Raw genomic sequence first — 21,422 nt, 5'->3', positions numbered from 1 at the left:
TACAACTTCATGGTTCTGCTCTATGCAAGTCATAGGGCTCCAGAAGACTGGCTGGCCTGCCACTGACACTTGTGGCATTCTTGGTGGAGCTACTGCCTCATCCTGTGACATGGAGCCACAGGGGACAAAGGGTAGGTATCCTGAGACCAGGGAAGGGGATGCAGGTCCTAACCCCATTGAGGAGGCCATCACCGGATGTGCAGGACTCACTGATATTGTTATAATAAATCCTTTGGTGGTATCAGGTACAGAAGAGACAGTGGCATTGGCGGGCATCTTGCTTTTCATAGACACCTTTGGTGGGCTAGGCATCAGCACAGGGCTGTGGTTCTGCTTCTTGGTGCCCATCTGTGGCACCGCTGCTCCATCCACCAGTGCCTGCACCTGGACTTGGCTGGGCATCAGGCTGGGGCCAAAAGGCCATAGGGAGGTGGGAAGCCCCAAGACACAGGACTGGACCTAGATATTAATGCAGTGTGTGGCCCTGGGCAGAACCTGGCATTTAGTCATTACGTGGGACTCATATTTAGGTCAAGAAATAGATCTTTGGTCATTAATGGGATATGGCCACAAAACAGGACCCAGAATATGGATACAGATGATAGGACCCTGCCCAGCCCTCGGAGGTCCAGGAGTATTAGCAACACCAAGGTCTCGAAAAGCCTGAGTTCCAATTTCAAATTTGGAAATATCCTCACCATCCCAGGTCCACAAAGAAAGCAGCTTGTATGTTCTGACTTGACCATTCCCAGCAGGTCCTGGAAGTCCAGTGAGAGACTGTGGGGAGACACCCCACCCCTCAGCACAATAGCCATCATCATGATTTTATCTCCTCTGCCCCACTGTATCCCAACTTCAATAAAATATCCTGTCAAATGCCTATAGATGGATTTCGAGGTCTAATTTGCTTGTGGTTTTCATGGCATTTGCATGCTTTGGCAAGGGGGGATGGGTTGGTAAGTGTGCCAGGAGATTTTAAACCAAATCATCACAGTGCTCGCTTTGACAGCACATACACTAAACCAAATCATCGCAAAACTTCTGCGAGGTCCCTCCTGGCTAGGTGTGTCCAGGTGGGAACTCCAAAAGTGCTAGTCTATGGGGCCCCTAGATTGGCCATTCCGCAGGGTCTCTGCGCTGGAGTCTTAACCGGATTTTCACTCAACTGTTTCCATGACAACTCCAAAGCTGTAACTTGAGAAACGCGACAGGGACTCACATCTGCTCCCGAGAAGGCTGGGATGGTCGCCAGGTTTCCAGGGCGGAAGAAAAGTCAAAGAACAATGGGCAACGCCTGCGTCTGCCTCCCACCTCCCTCTACCCCTTCAAATGACCCTCGGAGCGGAGAGGGAAAGGAAGCATCCAGAAAGGCCAGTTTGGCTGCACTCCGTCCTTTAAATGGCGCCGACCACCCTATAAGCTCCGCCCCCTCCCGCCAAGGAAGGACACCATTGGCTCTCCCTGGCGGCTTCGCTCTCTTATTGGTCAGTGGGCTAACGTCGACGTGCAGATGGGCCCCAAAGTTTTCTTTCGGTTTCCGGTGTCCCCGCCATGGCGACTGTGGATTCCGTGTCGCTCTTCACCGGCCTCGGCCTGAGCGAGCAGAAGGCCCGCGAGACGCTCAAGAACACGGCTCTGAGCGCGCAGCTGCGCGAGGCAGCGACCCAGGTGCGAGCCCCTGTGCCCTCGGCCTGGGGTGCCGACAGCGCCCCCACGCAGCGCCGGTCCGGTACCCATCCGGATCTACGCACCTGGTCTCTCGTACGCCTTTCTCACTGGGCGTGGGGCTTCTCTTCTGACCCCTCTGACTCCTGACCCCTCTGACCCCAGGCGCAGCAGACTCTGGGCTCCACCATCGACAAGGCTACCGGGACTCTGTTATACGGCTTGGCCTCCCGACTCAGGGATCCCCGGCGACTCTCTTTCCTCGTGAGCTACATAGCCAATAAGAAGATCCACACCGAGCCCCAGCTGAGCGGTGAGACCCCCCCCCCCGCCTGTCCTGCCCCTTTCCACCTCCACCTCCAGTCCTCAGCCAACCACCCCTTTCTGCCAAGTCCCCCAATGTTTCTCTAGATGTCTAGTTCAGCACTCCCCTCTAAACCAGGCTTGGAATTGAGGGATGGAGAGAGCCGCCTCTGGCGAGACTGACTGGGGAACTGTGTAGGTCTGGGGAAGAGCCTCCCCAGGAGGCCAAAGTATAATTGGGGTTTCATGGGATCAGGATCCTGTCTCTCTACTTCTTGGAGCTGAGATGCCACAAACTCATTGGCTGTCCTTTCTCAGCTGCACTTGAGTATGTGCGAAGTCATCCCCTGGACCCCATTGACACCGTGGACTTTGAGCAGGAATGTGGTGTGGGCATCATGGTGACCCCAGAGCAGATCGAGGAGGCTGTGAGTCTTTCCCCAGGCATTGGCTGCTGCCTTAGTTCTGACCCTGGAAAGGAGTGGCTCAGCCTCTCTACCCAGGAAGACTCGGGGGTGAGGATGTGTTTCTGAAGGACATTTTCCTGAACCATATGCATTGGGTTTCTATAGGTGGAGGTGGCCATAAATCGCCACCGGCCCCAGCTCTTGGCAGAGCGTTACCGGTTCAACATGGGACTGCTGATGGGTGAGCAGGGCCTGGGAAGGGGACTGTGTTCTCTCCGGTCATGCCTTCTCTTCTGGGTGTGAGTGAGAAAGCATTCAGAGCACCTTAAAAAATGGTCTGGCTGGGACCAGGCTCTGGTTCCTGAGATCAGCCTGGACCTTTTCTTGGGAAAGACGGTGGGAAGTGCTCTCCTTTGCCTTTCTGCAGCTCCTTGTGCCCACGTTTCTAGGAGAGGCTCGGGCTATGCTCAAGTGGGCAGATGGCAAAATGATCAAGCATGAAGTGGACATGCAGGTGGGTGCCTCCTTGAGCTGAAGCAAGCAAAGACCCTGCCGTGGATAGGGCATAGAGCCCACTGAGGGAATAAATGGGGTTCGCGGGAAGGAGACCCTCTCCCTATTCTGCTGATAAATAGGGCCTGGTGTGGAGGGGGCAGCATCTGGAAGGGCACTGAAAAACTCAGGCATCTGGGTTGTGCCTAATTTGGGGTTAGTTGCTTTACTCTGAACCTCAGTTCCCTCGGTTTGTAAATAGGGGTGATGTGGCCTTCATCTCATTTGAAGATGAACATCTTCATTTAAGGTGCTGGCATAGAATCATAAGAGGGTGATGGCTGAGGTAAATTACTTATCTTGATGCTGGGCCTGGAAAGAAAACACTCCTGTCCCAGGCCTGACTCTGGTCTCTGTTCAGGTCCTTCACTTGCTGGGTCCCAAGACGGAGACTGACTTGGAGAAGAAGCCCAAGGTGGGGCTGAGCATGGTCCTGGGTCCCTGGGGATGAGGTGGTATAGGGTGAGACTTTGGACTGGGGAAGGGAGTGCCCAATCCCAGCCCTAGAGAGATCCTGATCCAACTTCTGGGCTTCTCTCAGGTGGCAAAGGCTCGGCTGGAAGAAACAGATCGGAAGACAGCAAAGGATGTGGTGGAGAATGGTGAGAGGCTTGAGACTCTGTCTTATTCAGCTCCCTGACTTCCGAGCTTTCTACCTCATGGATCCCACAGCCTTGTCCATTGCACAACACCCTGCCTTTTGCTGTAAGACTGGAAGCCTTGGTGTTTCCTTTGTTCTCTTTACCCAGAGATCAGCCTAAGGAGGCATGAGAAGTCTGGTTCTGTATCTTTTGTCTTTGGGGTTTTGGGAAGAGGGGCCCGCTTGGTTCTATTCTGGTGGCGAGATACTAGTACCTACAGGCGCCTCCCTGAGCCAGATATGGTAGCTGTGTCCACAAGGAGACTAAGTTTTCCTTGGTCTCTTCTCTGCAGGCGAAACTGCTGGCCAGACCCTGTCTCTGATGGAGCAGCTCCGAGGGGAGGCCCTTAAGTTCCACAAGCCTGGTGAGCAGGCAGGGCAAAACTCTGGGGAGGGCTGGACCTTGATAGCAACTCTCATAGCCAGGCATCTGGAGTGGGGAACCTTGGTCTGCAGCCTGGTCTTCAGGCTTGTTTCTGGTCCTGGCAGGTGAGAACTACAAGACCCCAGGCTATGTGACCACTCCACATACCATGGATCTACTGAAACAGCACCTGGAAATCACTGGGGGACAGGTGTGTAGGACTATGGCCAGGCAGGCTAGTGTCATCAGCACTTGCCTACGGACCTGGGCTGCTCCCATACTGCCCCATCTCACCTATCTCTGTAGCCTCTGTGAGAAAGGCATCTGTTTCTTTTGGATAGTCTGGGCTCTGACCTGATTCTTCTGCTCCCATTCCCTTCATCTCAGATACGTACCCGGTTCCCGCCAGAACCCAATGGAATCTTGCATATTGGACATGCCAAAGCCATCAATTTCAACTTTGGCTATGCCAAGGTAAGTGTGTCTGGGAACCTAGGAAGCAAGGTGACTATTTGCCGCTCCCATGACTGGATACCACAGAGGTGTCCTGCCTTCACTGCTGCTCCTATAATGTACCTGAAGTAGACAGAGGCCATGAAGTGTGACAGATATTTAGGAACCCATTGGGCTCATTAGGAAAAAGCTCTGTAGGGAATTCCCAGTGTCATCTCTCTTAGATCTAGGTTGGTATAAGAGGTACCATTTAGATACAGGAAGATGAGTGAAACTCTTGAAGATGTTTCCAATTCTGACATGGGAGAGCTCTGAGCATGGCCCAGTTTGAAGAGTGGGACTGTGGGAGCTAGTGATGTGGCAGCTCACAGATATTGCGACTCTCCTAGGCCAACAATGGGATCTGCTTTCTGCGCTTTGATGACACCAACCCTGAGAAGGAGGAAGCAAAGTTCTTCACTGCCATCTGTGACATGGTGGCCTGGCTGGGTATGGGCTGGGCAAGGCCTGAGCAGAGCTAGTGGTCAGTGTGCCTCTCGTAGGGCCATGGCTGGCCATTTGGTGTCCCTGGCTGTTTGCTCATACTGTATGTCATTCTGTTCCAGGGTATACACCTTATAAGGTGACATATGCCTCTGATTATTTTGACCAGCTGTATGCCTGGGCTATAGAGCTCATCCACAGGTGAGGCCAGGGCCATGATGTGGGCCAGGCAAGCTAACCAGGACATAGCCATACTGGGCACTGACATCCCTTCCTTCCCCATAGGGGCCAGGCCTATGTGTGCCACCAGCGAGGAGAGGAGCTCAAAGGCCACAACCCGCTGCCCTCGCCCTGGAGAGACCGTCCCGTAGAGGAGTCACTGCTGCTCTTTGAGGTGGGGTTCTGGAGGGGCAGCCGGATCAGGGTGGGACAAGATGCCAAGGATGAGATACCCCTTTGCTGATTGGCAGCCTGAGCCCTTGCTCCCCTCAGGCAATGCGCAAGGGCAAGTTTGCAGAGGGTGAGGCCACACTGAGGATGAAGTTGGTGATGGAGGATGGCAAGATGGACCCTGTGGCCTATCGAGTCAAGTATACACCACACCACCGCACGGGGGACACCTGGTGGGTATGAGCATGGGGTGGCTTGGTGGGCCATGGGTAGGGCAGAGTGGGGCTGGATGGTGGGGCCCACTGCCTGTGTCCTGCAGGTGCATCTACCCCACCTATGACTATACGCACTGCCTCTGTGACTCCATCGAGCACATCACCCACTCACTCTGCACCAAGGAATTCCAGGCTCGGTGAGGGATCTGGGTCCATGGGGGTGGGTAGGGCCAGTGAGATTCCAGCAGCCCTTCCTATGGTCTCTCCCTGGTCTGAGGTCCTGACTCTCCCCTCTCATGCTCTCACCCCAGACGCTCCTCCTACTTCTGGCTGTGCAATGCACTGGACGTCTATTGCCCTGTGCAGTGGGAGTATGGCCGCCTCAATCTGCACTATGCGGTTGTCTCTAAGAGGAAGATTCTCCAGCTTGTGGCAGCTGGTGCTGTGCGGTAAGTGTGGTGGTGTTTGGCTCATCAGAAGTTGATGGTACTAGTGGCATGCATTTTCAAAGGCCTTCACACCACCACCTTACCCACAGGGACTGGGACGACCCACGGCTCTTCACGCTCACAGCCCTCCAACGGCGGGGCTTCCCACCTGAGGCCATTAACAACTTCTGTGCTCGGGTATGGCCCAGTAGGCTGGGTGAGTGGGTGGTGGCTGAGCATGGCAGTCTGTGTCATGGCTGAACTTTCCTCTTAGGTGGGGGTGACAGTGGCACAGACCACGATGGAACCACATCTGCTAGAAGCCTGTGTGCGTGATGTGCTGAATGACACAGCCCCACGGGCCATGGCTGTGCTGGAGCCATTACAGGTCGTCATCACCAATTTTCCTGCTGTCAAGGTGGGTTTGCTTCAATGTGTGTGCACATGTGTATGTGTGTCGGGAGGCAGGGTGGTGTCCTAGCACCTAGTGTGACTCAGACACCCATCTCTTGCTATAGTCCTTGGACATCCAGGTGCCCAACTTTCCAGCTGATGAGACCAAGGGCTTCCATCAGGTTCCCTTTGGATCCATTGTTTTCATTGAGAGGACTGACTTCAAAGAGGTGAATGGGAGGGTAGAGGGCCCTGTTTGCTGTTGAGCCCAGTCCTGAGGTCCATCTACGTCGTGCATCAGACGAACCAAGCCCTGCCAGACACAGGGGTCGGGGGAGAAGTTTCTTCTACCTTTCTGACCTTGCAGCCTCTTGTGTCCACCCTACTTTCTACCTCTAGGAACCAGAGCCAGGCTATAAGCGCCTGGCATGGGGCCAGCCTGCCGGCCTGAGGCACACAGGCTACGTCATCGAGTTGCAGCATGTTATCAAGGTAAGGGCCAGCTGTAGCTTTCCTACCGCAGTGCCTGCTGGGGCAAGGATCTGGGTGCAGCCTGCAGTGCTGGTAGCGGTTCCTAGGTCTGATTGTAGGCCTCTCCCCCTCGACTTTCAGGGCCCCAGTGGTTGTGTGGAAAGCCTGGAGGTGACCTGCAGACGGGCAGATGCTGGAGAAAAGCCCAAGTCCTTTATTCACTGGGTATCACAGCCTCTGACATGTGAGATTCGCCTCTATGAGCGACTGTGAGTGGACAGAGCAGGGGTGGGGGCAGGTACAAGATGGGCATTGCCTGCTGTGGCTGCCCAGCTGGAGTCTGACCTTCACTCTGGCTGCAGATTTCAGCACAAAAACCCTGAGGATCCTGCGGAGGTGCCTGGTGGATTCTTAAGTGACCTGAACCCGGTAGGCTCATGGCGTGTAGGGTGAGGGTGGTGGGCCTCCCTGACTAGATGGCCATCTGAGTTCCCTGTCCGCAGGCATCGCTACAAGTGGTGGAGGCAGCATTAGTGGACTGTTCTGTGGCCCTGGCAAAGCCCTTCGACAAATTCCAGTTTGAGCGGCTTGGCTACTTCTCCGTGGATCCAGACAGCTCCCAGGGACAGGTTTCTGAATTTATCTGCCCGGCATTTCCATAACAGTGATAGTGGTGGCTGTCATTCACCGTGCCACACGCTTTACCTATATCTCCTTAGTTAATCCTCACCACCTGAGGTGGGGTTTATGTTCTGAGGAGGAAAAAGGAGGTCCATGTACATAATTTCATTTGGACGCTTCCTTTCTTACTCCTAAGGTCAGGAATAGGCATAGAGGTTTTTATAAGCATTATAAAATGGAGGCCCATTTTATAATCCAGTCCCTTACCTAAAGTCATACAGTTATTGAGAACTTGAGTCTCCTGACCCTCTGTTCCTCTAGGATGAATGAGGTGAGGGTAGGGGTGGGGTATCTGGTGAGAACTACCCTGGCCTCCTGGCCTGATTCTGGCTTGGTGGTCATTCTTCCCCCTTTGCCCTCCAGCTTGTCTTCAACCGGACTGTCACACTGAGGGAGGACCCAGGAAAGGTGTGAGCTGGAAGCCCCATGGACTTAACCTCATCCTTTTGGAGGCTAGGGTTACCTAGATTCTTTGTCAATAAAAAACAGCTAAATCCCCCTGGAGTCTGTGTTATGTCTTCCCTCCCGGCACCCCGGGGGCTGGGGGTGGGCGGCTGATGCAGTGCACACACAGCAGTACTGACAGCTTTGAAACCACTGGTGCACTTCTTGGTGCTCAAGGGCCTGATAAGATATTCTCTGCATCTGGTCTGAGGTTAGGGCGGGCCCTGGAGTGATGCTCTACTGGTTAGGAGTCCTTTGCCAGAAGGATCTGGAAAGTTTGTGTCTGCCTGCCTGCCTGCCTGCCTAGGCAGATGAAGAGAGGACAGGCTCCCTGCCCAATTGTTCAGCAAGTGATGATGTGCCAGGCACAATAATATGAGGAAGACAGGAGTGACCAGGCAGGAGAGGTCTCCCTGGGGCCTGCATGAGGCTAGCAGAGGTTCCTGACCCAGCCTGGGCTTGGAAGACAGTACTCTCAGGAAATGACTCCTGAGAGTCCCAAAGGACTAGAGGTAGTTTGCCAGGGCAGGAGGAACAAGTACAAAGGCCCAGAGGCCTTTTCTAAGAGTATGGCAGGCTGGTTGCCCTCTAGGGCAATGTGAGGTACTGCTGAGGCACGCCTGTGCCTGCAGCTTTAACACCCTCCACATTTTCCCTGTATACAAACAGCAGGCAACCAAAGGCTCGCTTTAAGGTGGACTGGACTACGTAAGGTTGAATTAGAAAGACAGAAGTGGGGAAAGGAGAGTCCCGGGTGCTAGGGACAGGAGAGGACAGAATCGCGGGGGTGTCCCAGGTGGGACGCGGCTGGAGGCGCCAGGCCTAAGTCAGGGCTTGTGGGGACCACCTTAAGCGATAAGGCGAGCCCCGCCCCGCGCCGGGCTGTGCGAGCAAAGGAGGCCCGGGCTGGCGGCAGAAGGTGGATCCAGAGAGCACGCTTTGAGCCATTGCCTGCCTAGACTCCAAGCTAGGTAGACCTCGCGCTCTGGCCCTGCCCCACATGGAGGGGCGTTTTAGGGCGGGGCGTCCCGCCCTATACCCCTCTCCTCGCCAATACAGCAGTCGGAGGCCCGGCCTACCTCCACCGCAGAAGCGTTCCCTTTAAGTCTGGCCAGGAGGCAGCCTCAAGTCTCGCGGGATCCGACGCTCAGATTATCGCGAGAGGAGCATTCGGCACCTATTGGCTGTGAGGGTTGAATGTAAGATGGCGCCCAGGGAGCTGTGAGGGGAAAATCCTGTCGGTCTTGGAGCGGCGACGGCAGAACTGGGGCCCCGAGCGGGTGCGGCGGGGCCGGCGGGTAGAGCGGCGGCGGCGGCGGCGGCGGCGACGTCGCCGGGTGAGGGATCCAGTAGGGGAAGGGATGCGGCGAGGCTGCAGGCCTGAGACAGCGGGCCCACCCCACACAACGGCGGGCGGGGGCGGGCGGGCCGCTGCCGCTGGGCCCAAGAGACCTCGGGGTGGCCCCGGAGCGGAGAACGTCCCTGGGCTCGCGCGCCCCCGCCCCTTGGGTGGGGGAGGGGCGGGTCGTAGACTCGGTGGGCGCGGCGCACGAACGCGCAGTGATAGTCGCGCGCGGCCGGGCCTGTTTATACGAGCGGGCGCGCGCGCGCGCCGTCCGGACCTTTCGATGCGCGTGGCCGCCGACGTGCGCGTTCCCGGTCCGGATATCTCGGTTCCTGGAGCCGCGGCCCGTGGGCAAGAGCGACTTTCGGGGGCGTGCGCGCGCCTGCCCGCGACCCCCGGATTCGGGTCGCGCGTCTTGCTGTTGGGTGGCGGCGCTGCCGCGAGCGCGCGCAGAACACCCCTTCTGCGCGGAGGGGCCGCGGGCGGGAGACTGGCAGTGTGAGGAAGGTTGCGGGTTGGGCCCTTCCTCCTCTGGTGACGTCCCCGGACTGCTCGGGAGAAACCAACCGGCTTTACGGTTTGGCTAGCGGCCCCGCAAAGGCGGAGAGGCGAGCGAGAGTGCTCGTTCTCCTCGAAGAATGCGGTTGACCCGAGGCCCATGTGTGGGGTGGGTGCTTGGGGAGGGTACTGTCCTGCTTGTAAAACTGAGTCCTGTTGGTCTGTGAGGGCTGCGAGTCCTCTCGAGTTTCCTCACCTTGTCCTGCTGCTTTGTGCTGGGGTAGGAAGGTTAATCTTAGGAGGCCCTTTCTTCAGCGGTACCTGCTTTTTTGTCACCAGAAAGTAATTCTTCCATAAGCGCTATTCCTACACATCATCTCCGTGCGATCCGGAAGGGGATCCTCTTCTGTGGACAAAGTGAAACTACTGGAGCTCTAAAATGCCACTTTAATTAAATCCTTAAAAGCCGCCTTCTGTGTGAATGGGAGGGACTGATTTGCACTGTTAGACTAAGGGCCCACTATTACTCAGCCAAAAAGTTGCCCAGAACAAAATTGAACAACTTGAGAATCAGTGTTTTGCTTCTTCCCAGCGGAAGAAAGTCCTAAAATCTGCCCGTGTATCACTGCAAAAGGCACTTTAGATAATAGGTTTCAGTCTTTTTCGGCCTTTTTTTTTTTTTTTTAAACACCAGCGCTGTGCTCTGTTGCCAAGGGAGTTATAGATTTGTCCTAGAGAAACACGCTTCTTTTTTCTAAGACAAGACATTTTCTAGTTCGTGTTTTACAGTCTTGTTTCATTAAGTTTAAGGAAAAATAAGCTAAGAGGAGGTAAAATTAATCAAATTTGATAATGATGGGGTAGTTTTTCTAATATACTGTATTTTAAGAACAAAGTTAAAATTTAAAAAGAGGCTGAGGATGGAAGGAACTTCTTTGTTCTGTTTTCTTCAGAATGTTACAAGTCTTAAGAACTCAGGACAAGCAACAGAAATACATGCAACATGGTGACTGGTGAGTTATAATCGTTCATATGCTGGAAATATGTGTGCAGTTCTTTTCTTGGTAATATTGAAACATTACAAACCCTGCCAATCATTCTCGGTACTGTCTGCCAGAAACTACTAGGTGCTGGAAAATAGAAGATGTGGGGGAACTGCATCTTTGAATCTAGCCACAGTTTGCTCTTTGAGCAATTTTCTCTTAAAGTGTAAGTGGGTGCAACTTTGAAGTTTTTAACGGGATGAGGCATCAGCTTTCCTAAGGACCTTAAATGGTTCAAAGAAAAGCACTCAAGTTTATCTAGGGTACACTTAAATTTTTATGTATCTCTTAGGCCTGCTTGTTTTGGAATATTTTTGTTTTTAGCTATTAAGTTTTAGATATGACTTTTAAACGGTGTTTGCAGATATTTTTTGTAAGCTCATTAAAATTTACTTATTAGACGATGTCCTATTTCCAGTCCTCTGCGATGAATAATTTGTTTATTTCTCCATGAACCTCTGCCTTTCCACATCCCCTTTGCCATTTCAAACAAAAGATGCCATTTCAAACAAAAGATCAAATAGTAGTTGAAGTTTCTTGTGAATTTGAATTGCTCCAAAAAGGTAACCTAAGTCAGTAGTTCTGGATGTGACTGTCCTCCATTATGACAGCCTCAGAATCAGGGATTTCTTCCTTTAAACTTGCATGCCTTCTTTTAATTTAATCAGTTGTGAGTTGTCCTTGATGTGCCATGCTTCTTGCTTGTCTCCTTTTTAAATGGTCACCTTTTATCTCTAATGGTCTTTTATTTCTCAGCCTCAGATTGAGAGGTACATGAATACCTTTTCTTTTCTGTTACTTTGTATTTAGTTGCCCTGCATTTTGTTCCATATGTTTTAGGTCCTCTTCAGCCTTCACTTAAACTCATTTGTTTTTTTTTCCTATGTGTCATACTGGATTGTAATTTGTGATTGTGCCTGCATGAAGAAACGATAGATTAACCTCTTTGCTGCAAGGGAGAAGAGAATTGTCCTTTGGTTTCACACTTCAGGGAAGGACAAAACTATAGGTAGAGCTGGTGGTCCATGTCAGAAAGCTCTTTTTTTTTTTTTTTTTTTTAAATTTTCAAAAGTTTGTGAAATATCTATATAAATTCAGATGATCTTTATACAATTTAGCGAAAAATTATAAAGTGAACCATTGTGTAATTACCACTTCTTCAAGAAATAGAACAATGCCAGCACCCCTGAACTAAACCCTTCCATGGGTCCCTTCCTGGTCACAGCTTCTCAACTTCTAGAGATAATTACTTTTCTGACTTCTATGATAATCATGTTCTCTGTTTTTATTTTTACAACTTTGTCTCCTTCAACAACGTGGTTTTGTATGCTTTCGAGATTTATGTAAATGGAATCACTCTGTCTTCCTTCTTTAGCATTGTGTTTGTGAAATTCATCCAGGTTGTGGGCAGCTGCAATTCATTCCCCTTTCTCTATAGTGTCCTGCTAGATGAATATACCATTCTAATATTGATAGACATCCAGGTTGTGGGCAGCTGCAATTCATTCATTCCCCTTTCTCTATAGTGTCCTGCTAGATGAATATACCATTCTAATATTGATAGACATCTTTATTCCTTCCAGTTTGAGGCTATTATTAACGATGCTACTGTGAACATTCTAATATAATTACCTTTGTATATGTGTGTGTCATATATACCTAGGGATAGAATTGCTGGGTGATATAGAATGGATGTTTTCAGCTTTACTAGATATTACGAATGGTTGTGCCAATTTACAGACCATCAACTTTTGGTAGGAATGTGAATTTAAGTTCCTGGTTGAAAGTGTGTTGTCCAAAAATACAACCATGGTGAAAATGCCCTAAATCAGGGACTCCTCTCAAAAAGGCATGGGGGAGATGAATGGCCCAATGGGATAATTTCTATCACAAACCCTGTAGTGGATTAATATCTTTAAGAATAGAAATATGTCTCCAAATTTGCTCCTTTAAAATGACTTATGTTAATTAGGACAAATGTGAGTGCAACTACTTAAAATGGAAATTGATTTTTTTTCATGTGAATGAGTTCTTCAGACTAGACTTCCTAAGCTATGAGGGGCCATTGCTAGAGTAGATGTGAATCTTGAGAGGGGCCCACGAACAGGACTGTTGGGTAAACAGGAAGACAGGACTTTGAGGCAGCTCTCCTTTGTATCTTCTCTTAGTCTCCCATATATTTAAGATCTACTCTGCAGATTCAGGAAGAGGTATCAGATTTGAGGGGACTCAAGAAGGAATAATTCCAGGGAGTAATTAGGTCTTTCCTTAGTACATAAATAGAAAAAAAAAAAATAGCAATAGAAATGTAATAGATTGCTCTTTTAGAGTAACCTTTGTCTATGGTACCATTTTGTGTTCTAGTGATAAAATAATGATAACTTTCATATGTGAGAACCTGCTCTGTGTCAGGGATTACGCTAAGCTCAAATAAAAGAAGTACAGGAGAAATACTAGTGATCAAGGTGTGCATACAAAAGAAAAGTTTCTTGGGTCTGTTGGTGTTGGGGTGGTTTGTTTATTGTTTTGCAAAGCAGCTATACTTAAAGTATTCAGGAGCAAGTGATTGTTTACAGACTTCCTCCACCCAGTTGAGCCCCCCAGAGTGCTTTCCCATCTCTTTCCATTTCTGACTTCCAAAAATTGGGAGTACTCAACTGTCTCTCCAGCTTCATATTTTTCATAAGTATTTTAATTAATATTTGCTGCTCCTCAACAGGTCTTTGACATGGAACTAATTAAGATCTTATTTTGGGGATGGGGTTTATAGAGAGTAGTTTCATGTTTATCCATTTCTCTTCATTATCAAGGCTCACCCCTGTGTGTCTTGTGAACAGCATCTTGAAGAAGTTAACAATTTTTGTTATTATGCAAGCTTCTGGTGCTTAATGGTTTTGTCTTTAAGAGTTCAAGATTTTGAGAGAAAAGTCATACTATGAGCAACCAGAATTGTTAGTGTCTGTTACTGTTTTTGCGATATAACCACCGTAAAAATTACTTTTTAATTTTTTTTGGTTTAATACAAATCGTGGAAAATACAGGAGAATGTTTAAGTCCTTTGTGATTCCACAACCCAGGCAAAACTACCGTTAGCATTTAGATGCATTTTTTTTGCCAGCCTTTCTTTTTATGTATATAATGAAGCGATGTTGGAATATATAAATACGATTGTGTTGGGGGGTAAGAATTTTCCAGGTATTAACAAGCTTTTTTTAAAGCTACTGTATTATAGAAAGAGCTGTGGAATCAAACACTAAAAGCTTAGAAGCAGACTTTTATATGAATTTAGTATATAATGACAGTGGCATTCGAAGTCAGTGGGCAAAAGAATCTCTAGTTCAATAAATGATAAAGGGACAAGTTGGTCTTTGGAAAAAATGAAATTAGATGCTTATCTTACACTTTAGAATTTAGAAAAATAAATTCTAAATGGATCAGAGCATTATATTTAAAAATACACTGTAAATTTTAAAAATTGGAGATGGCTAATGACCTGATCTTATGGTAGGGAGGACTTTTTCTGGACATAAAAGCAAAGAGAGAAACCGTCATCACTATTGAATTTGTTTAATTTTTCTCAGTGTTGTTCTTTACTCAGCAACTGGTCTAAAATATTTCAATATATATCTGAAAGGTTTTTTTTCTCCCTTTTTAAGCCGCGCTTTTGTGTCAGGTCAAATGCTGACTTAATGTACTTTCATTATTGGGGTGTGTCAGTCTGGTGGATACTGCCAAGTGAGCAGGTTAAAAGGATAAGAAATGAAGTCATGTGTGTTTTAGTCCATATAAATGGACAGATTGGAATGTTCTTTGAAATTGCCTTAGTTTCTATTAATTTTTTAAATTTGTCATTGAATCCATTATTAATATTTTTTAACTTCCTCTGATTCTGTAGTCTTCAACAGTCAGTGAAGAACCTCCTGGGGGCTTAGTGAAAGAAAAAAAGCATTTGGAAGCAAGGGCTTCTGCTTGAAGTGCCACCAACAGGAGGCTCTAAGCTGGGAGCGCTACAGAGGGTTTTATACTTTGGAATCTAAACTACTTGAAACATATGGCTAGCTGCTACTAACCAAAAGGCGTTTTTATCATAGAATTTTTCAAATATTTTCACAAGAATAGAGAATAATATAATGAACATCTGTGTATGAACCTTTATCAACATTTTCTGAGTTTTATAGAATTTTTTCTACTTCAAGCTATTGATTTTTTCCTTTTTTTTTTGATTAAAGCTTGAAGAATGAACTTTGAGACTTTATAGCAGATACTTTCCTAAGCTTTTATTTCATTCTTTTTGAGATCTGAATATCCATCTTATTTACCCTTCTGCTCAGAGAATAAATTTATATTTAGACTAGAATTTCTTATAGTGACTTTTTTGACGGTTGTATTCTAGAAATACTAATATGTAGGATTTGTTTGGAGCAGAATGATTTTTACCATATTTGGAACCTTGATTAAAAAAATAAGTTCTGAATTCGATTTAGTATGAAATGCTATGTTCTAAAACTAAAAGGTTGATTAAACAGAAATTATACTCATTTAGCTTAATGGTTGTCAAAACTAGAAGGCGTAGAATTTTGATTTCTTTATGTTACATAGTGGGAAGTCTAGAGATACTCTAAAAATTAATGAGTCTGCAAATAGAGGTTTACAACTATGAAAGTGATCATGGCGAAAATAAAAATATGATTGGCAGAGGTTGGGGAACATGATTTAAATGCCCTAAACTCACCTTTCCTAAAGGACAAATCAGTGTTTGTTTAAAATTGATCAAGAATCAGAAGTCAACGCATATTTAGCTGTTTTTACTTTTCTTTCTTTCTCTCTCTCTCTTTTTTTTTTTTTAACACCTATAGCACCTTGTATATCTAGGTGGTCTCCCATCCAAGTACTAACCAGGCCCGACCCTGCTTAGCTTCCGAGATCAGACGAGATCAGGCTCGTTCAGGATGGCATGGCTATAGACTGTTTTTACTTTTCATTTTATACTTTGCCATTTGAACTTTTTTTTTTTCTTAGAAAATGATTGTATTACTTTTGCCCTCCCTCAAAAAAAAACAAAACAAAAAACTAGGTGGAATTTCACACTGAAAACAAACTTGTTTCTGGGAAGAAAAGTTGAGGCAGTTCTCCTAATTTATATTAACATCAGACTTCAGATGAAGTTTAAACCGTTGGAATTACGGAAACTTGAAAAAGTGAAAAGAAATAAGGTCACTAGGAAGATTCTAGGACTGCCTTTACCAGGCAGTATTTGAATGAAGGTTTTCTAGTTCTATAAATTTAATTTGCAGTGTTTCTTTGTATTTGCTAATATTTATCTTCTCTCAGATTTGAGACAAAGTTTTTGTTGCATGATTCTCTATACTTTTTTTAAAAACTGCTTTGACACAGTAGCTGTGATTCCAGCACAAGCAGTCTTCAGAATTTAGTCTCAGTATTTTGTAGCAATGCAACTAATTGTTGAAGTAAATAAATTTTAGGAAAAGTAAATTTCAGTTGATCTCTGCTGTTTTATAATAGAGGTAAAAAAGACAAATAGATACCAGCATGGTATAGAATGGGTTAATTGCTATTCATATCTCTTTTGTTCTCTTTTGAGCAGAATGATATATGTAATAAGGGTATTAGAGTCACATATTGTGAACTTTGTTATGCTGTTGGCTCTATATTATGAAAGGTGCCTTCTTAAGGAAATTCCAGTCCTCATTCTCTTCTCAAAGGGAAGTTTAGATACATGCTGTGCTGATGTGGTGAGGTGATGAGTCACCTTTACTGGAGTGGCCTGCTCTGAATATGTAGTGGAAGAATGGAATGCTTGGCGTTGATGCTCTTCTTACACATAGGTGCCATGGACATCATTGATAGCTTGATTTTGAAGTCTTACAGCAAACTTCCTAATTTTCTACTCTGAGAGAAAATAACTGAAAGCCCCTTCAGTGGAGAAGGAAGAGCTGGGTAAGGGAGATGGTCAGAGGAGAGGTGAGAAAGGGACAAACAATTACATTTCAGAAAAGAGACCAGCAGCAGCAACTTCACTTGGTATCCCCTTGACCTGCACTTGCTATTCTCTGCACTCTACTGTGCTTGGGGTTTCTTAAGAAAGAAGTGGAGGCTCTCCAGAGAGTAGTGGCTTAAGAATTTTGATTTTAGGCCGGATAAGGTATATGTGTTGTTTTTTATTTAGAGAGAAATGTATTTACAATATATTGTACAACATTATAAAAGATTTATTGCTGGGTCTTTCTGTTTGAAAGCACCGAATATAATTTGTATGCTATATTTACATAACATGCCACAGAAATATTGTCAGTGTCAGTAAATTAACAGCAGTAACAATCATATTTTTGTTTGGCCTTACTCTCGCTGTGGGTTTTTTCCCAATGTATATACTAACCATTTATTAGGGGAAAACATAACATTTATGGTTGTAAGTTATAGATATTACAGAAACAAAGAGTCTTAATCCTTCTTATTCCACACTGAATTCCAAACGTAATGAAGCACCATGTGTCAGCCATTTAGAGAGGACCAGGATATAGTCTTGTCTGCCAGTTACAGCCAGGTGGAATAGATGAGAGATATACCTTATATCTGTAACAAAAGGCAGAACATGTGAACAGTAACAGAGAGACATATTTCTAGCCTTGCTGGCTCAAGGAAACAAATCACTATTCCAGACATTTGAGACTGACTGAGAGTCCTTTTGGCAAAAAGATTTACTTGGTTTGTGTTACTCACGTATCCTACTGCTGCTTTTGTTCTGGAGGTGGAACTGATCAAGAAAGAATGGTATAAAGGCAGCGGCAGGGCACTCAGCCGTCCATAGATGATTGCATGGTTATCCCCTAGGTAATTGAAAGTTACTATCCACCCCTGCAGATTAATTCTGAAGATGAATACCCAGATGAAAAACTTGTAGAATTATTTCTGATTTTTAGTAGTTACCTAGTTATTTAAGGCAGTATTCAACTCTTTCTCTACTTATTTTAATAATATTAATACTTATGTAGGACTGTCTATATGTCAGGTACTTTCTAAGTGCTTTACATATATTTAATCTTCATATCAACTTTATGAGGTAAAACTGTTTTATGCCAATTTTATAGACAAGAAAACTAAGATTAACGGATTTACCTAGGATTACACAGCTAAGGAGAGATGGAGCTAGGATTTGAACCCAGGCAGTCTGGCTGCAAAATCCATGCTCTTAACCAGTAAGTGATGTTAACAAATGAATGTGAGCAGTATATGGCAAAATGGCATTTTGGGTGGTTCTAATGAGAGGTGAAGAGCACATCCCCTGTCTCTTGGGTCTTGCCACAGCTAGGTGGTATACCTGTCCTTTCACTGTAGGACATAGTCGACAGTGTAAATAGAACATGTTAGTAGGAATCCCTAGCTTTCTTGGTAGTCCTCTTTGTGTGATGGTCACAGAGCAGTTTTGCGTGTGACTTATTGTCCGCTGCTTGGCTCTGCAGAAAAGATGGAATTGGCCTAGTGCTGGGTGGAGAGTGTGTTTTTGACCTCTTTCATCCAGTACTATGATGCATGCTTTTGTTTTTTGTCCTCAGTGTGATAGTTTGATTTAAGAATTTTTTATGGAAATAATTTTCAGATGCCATTAACTGAAAAAATAAGGTGGTATAATAAAATTTTACTTCGGTTTCCAGATGTTTACAGCTGCCCTGAATATTTCACTCTGATGCAAGAGAGATTGCCCTGTGCATTTCAAAGTATAAAAACAACAGCATAATTTTGACTTCTGGCCATTTATTTTTATTACTAGGAACCCTAAGGACTCTACAATATGAATAATTCTCTGGAGAACACCATCTCCTTTGAAGAGTACATCCGAGTGAAGGCGCGGTCTGTCCCGCAACACAGGATGAAAGAATTTCTGGACTCACTAGCCTCTAAGGGGCCAGAAGCCCTTCAGGAGTTCCAGCAGACGGCGACTACCACCATGGTGTACCAGCAGGGTGGGAATTGCATTTACACAGACAGCACCGAAGTGGCCGGGTCTTTGCTTGAACTTGCCTGTCCAGTCACCACCAGTGTTCAGCCACAAACCCAGCAAGAACAGCAGATCCAGGTTCAACAGCCACAGCAGGTTCAGGTAAAAGGGAAATGATGACGTGCATCCTATTTAATAGACTTTATTTGCCATCACAATTTTGGCTAGTACGAGCATCCCATCTATATACAGATGTTAGGTTATTTTCACTAGGGGGAATGCGTTTTTTGAAACATTTTATTTAACACAAAGGCTTTTATATTTCATAGTTAATCAGACTAAAAATAGTCGCAACCATTGTAAACTGAAAAGACCGTAGATACTTGCCATTTGCTTTGGAGAATTGAACAGTATAGAAATAGAGGTCTGGGACTGGATTTGGGAGGGACACAGCTATATGTGACTGAAGTTTCCCTTCTGTTACCCTGAGTAGATCAAGAACACAGAGTTAGTCTTGGCTCATTACTAAAAGCATGACATTTGGAACTTGTTTCAAAATGGAAAGGCTGATATATTTTAATGATTTTCATTTAGTTGTATGGTTCCATGATTAAATCACTTGTAGGTTTTTAGGTCTGTATTTGCTGTTTATAGGTCTCAAGAAATAATGCTAATAGATAATAAGCTTACTGAAAGAGGAGAAACTAATATATTTGCTGAGATGGGAAAAGTTTTTCTCTTTAAGGGGTCCTTATGTGAAACTAATAATCTCTAGTTACAAATTTTGTTTTCTTGTTTCTGTCTATTGTGGTTGCATTTCATTTTGCCCTCAGTGCTTTTTCCATCAAGAAAATAGGAAAGGGAGTGAAACATGATGGAGACGCAGGAATGTGGAGTGGTGTGTCCGATGAGATAGAATGTAGCCCCTTTGCCCCTGGGGGATATATGTGGGTGGAATGGACATGGCTCTAGGTTGAAATTTGACTACCCCTCTTATTCGTTGACATGATCTTTAATATTTTTAGCCCTATTTTTTTCACATATCAAGTGGAAGTAGTATTTAGTGAGACTCAGTGAGATAGTAGATGAAGCATCTGGTACATGGAGAAATACAGTGGTTTACTGCAGTCTTTGTAAGGAAGGAGGGGCAGGGAAAGGTAAATAAGGGTATGGCCAGGGTGTAAACCTCAATGTGCTGGTGACATTTGAGTTAAGACCAAAGATAGTTGGCAAACGTGGTTATCTGAGGAAGGAACATTCCAAATCAGAAAGCCCTCAGGTTGGATCCCGCTTATTTGAAAAACGGCAAAAGAAAAAAAGACTAGTCGTATAACTGGAGTTCACTGAGCAAATGGATGAGACTAGAGAGGTGACCCGTGTGCTCTGAATATAGGGCTGAACAGACCTGCCTACTCAACTCTTTGCCCCATAGTATTGTGTCTCAACCTAACTCTTTGATAAGAATAAAAAATTTTACCTATATTATTATTTGAAATTTCACAATTTACTACCTTGAAGGGCTTAGGCTGTATTCTAGATTGCTGTTTTAAATTCAATTATGGTAAAATTAGGTTGCTTTTTTAAAATGATTTGTCATCACCCCAGAGAATTTGTTCTGTTCCCATGACTTCATCTGTCCAGCCTACAGGCAGCACATAGATGGTTGGATTTGACAAAGTAATTACATCCTTAGAACAATTTTAGTGAATTGCTAGGAGACAAAGGTATAGAAGTTAATTAGAAGAGTAGCTGTCTGAATTAAACTGTTTCTTTACTCCCTCTTACTACCACACTCACATTTCTCACCACCAGATGTGTGGGATTTTTTCCACATCGACCAATTCTCCAACTCTAGCTGGCTTTCCTGCAATTCCGTTCACTTCTGATACTGTCTTCTTGTAGTTAGCATCAGATCCCTCAAATTAAGGGATCAGTTCCCCAAGACTTGACACCCACTTCAGACACCAGTAGCAGGTCCCAGGTTGTCACCTGTACTTCTGATTGACTGGCTAGAAATTGGGGCTCTTGTTACCCCTCCTTGGGTTCAATAATTTGCTAAAACAACTAACAGAACTCAGGGAAACATGTTTACTGATTTATTATATAATAAAGGATACAGATGAACAGCCAGATAAATAGCACGAGGTTCTGAAGGGTTCTGAGCACAGGAGCTTCTGTCCCCATGGAGTTGGTGTACACTACCTTCCCAGCACATAGATGTGTTCACCAACCCAGAAGCTCCCTGAATCCCATACTTCTGGGATTTTTATGGAGACTGAATCACATAGTTATGATTAATAACTCAATTTCTAGGCCCTCTTGGCCCTCCAGGGAATGGGCGATGGGGTTGAAAGTACCAGGCTTCTAATAATTGATTTGGTCTTTCTGGTGACCAGCCCCCATCCAGGAGCCCCCCAGGAGTTGCCTCATTAGAACACAGGATATTCCTAACACCTTTATTATCACTTAGGAAATTACAAAGGTTTTAGGAGCTCTGGCCAGGAACCAGAGACAAAGACCAAAATATATATTGCTTACATCATAATATCATGGTAATATATGTCTAGTTAAGATAGGGAGGCACCTTCTGAAGGCAAAAGGAAGAGTTCTCATGTAAATGCCTTGACAGTGTGTATAATACTAGAAAACGCCCAAGTTTCCTGTTGCTGACAGGTCTGGCTGAGCTAGGT

At 45.9% G+C, this 21,422-nt stretch overlaps 2 protein-coding genes and 1 pseudogene across 7 annotated transcripts in view; 2 read left to right on the top strand and 1 right to left on the bottom strand.

Annotated features, from left to right (window-relative positions):
- The first annotated feature begins 1,308 nt into the window (after nucleotides 1-1,308).
- Nucleotides 1,309-7,949, top strand: QARS (glutaminyl-tRNA synthetase). Its single transcript, XM_011375399.2, has 24 exons — nucleotides 1,309-1,668; nucleotides 1,831-1,978; nucleotides 2,287-2,396; nucleotides 2,541-2,616; nucleotides 2,825-2,889; nucleotides 3,289-3,342; nucleotides 3,469-3,529; nucleotides 3,861-3,932; nucleotides 4,057-4,142; nucleotides 4,319-4,405; nucleotides 4,774-4,873; nucleotides 4,990-5,068; nucleotides 5,153-5,261; nucleotides 5,360-5,490; nucleotides 5,577-5,669; nucleotides 5,784-5,921; nucleotides 6,011-6,098; nucleotides 6,175-6,318; nucleotides 6,419-6,523; nucleotides 6,693-6,785; nucleotides 6,906-7,033; nucleotides 7,127-7,193; nucleotides 7,268-7,393; nucleotides 7,809-7,949. Exons 1-24 carry the CDS (start codon nucleotides 1,552-1,554, stop codon nucleotides 7,857-7,859), a joined length of 2,328 nt encoding a protein of 775 aa, XP_011373701.1. The 5' UTR covers nucleotides 1,309-1,551; the 3' UTR covers nucleotides 7,860-7,949.
- Nucleotides 7,950-8,781: 832 nt separating this feature from the next.
- Nucleotides 8,782-21,422, top strand: part of QRICH1 (glutamine rich 1) — a 35,155-nt gene continuing 22,514 nt past the window's right edge. The window contains exons 1-3 of one of the 6 annotated variants that reach the window (XM_011375395.2): nucleotides 8,782-9,226; nucleotides 10,686-10,745; nucleotides 18,565-18,894. In XM_011375395.2, coding sequence (XP_011373697.1) covers nucleotides 18,586-18,894 — 309 coding nt within the window. In that variant the 5' untranslated portion in view covers nucleotides 8,782-9,226; nucleotides 10,686-10,745; nucleotides 18,565-18,585. Of the gene's footprint in view, nucleotides 9,227-9,778; nucleotides 9,902-10,685; nucleotides 10,746-18,564; nucleotides 18,895-21,422 lie in introns of those variants that run through there. The other 5 variants (XM_023520549.1, XM_011375396.2, XM_011375394.2 and 2 more) reach the window with 5 other exon arrangements.
- On the bottom strand, nucleotides 15,623-15,741 carry LOC111729610 (annotated as a pseudogene).

The sequence above is a fragment of the Pteropus vampyrus genome, unplaced genomic scaffold (genome assembly GCF_000151845.1).
Source record: "Pteropus vampyrus isolate Shadow unplaced genomic scaffold, Pvam_2.0 Scaffold271, whole genome shotgun sequence".
In the NCBI taxonomy this organism is placed as follows: Eukaryota; Metazoa; Chordata; class Mammalia; order Chiroptera; family Pteropodidae; genus Pteropus; species Pteropus vampyrus.
Note: the sequence above shows the minus strand (reverse complement) of the source record. Positions and strands in the feature narration are given on the sequence as shown.

Excerpts from the sequence above, each read along its gene's own strand:
- QARS (XM_011375399.2), top strand. The coding sequence starts at position 1,552 with ATGGCGACTGTGGATTCCGTGTCGCTCTTCACCGGCCTCGGCCTGAGC. Across the intron at positions 6,099-6,174 it reads TTAACAACTTCTGTGCTCGG|GTGGGGGTGACAGTGGCACA; the intron begins GTATGGCCCAGT and ends CTTTCCTCTTAG. Across the intron at positions 7,194-7,267 it reads TCTTAAGTGACCTGAACCCG|GCATCGCTACAAGTGGTGGA; the intron begins GTAGGCTCATGG and ends CCCTGTCCGCAG.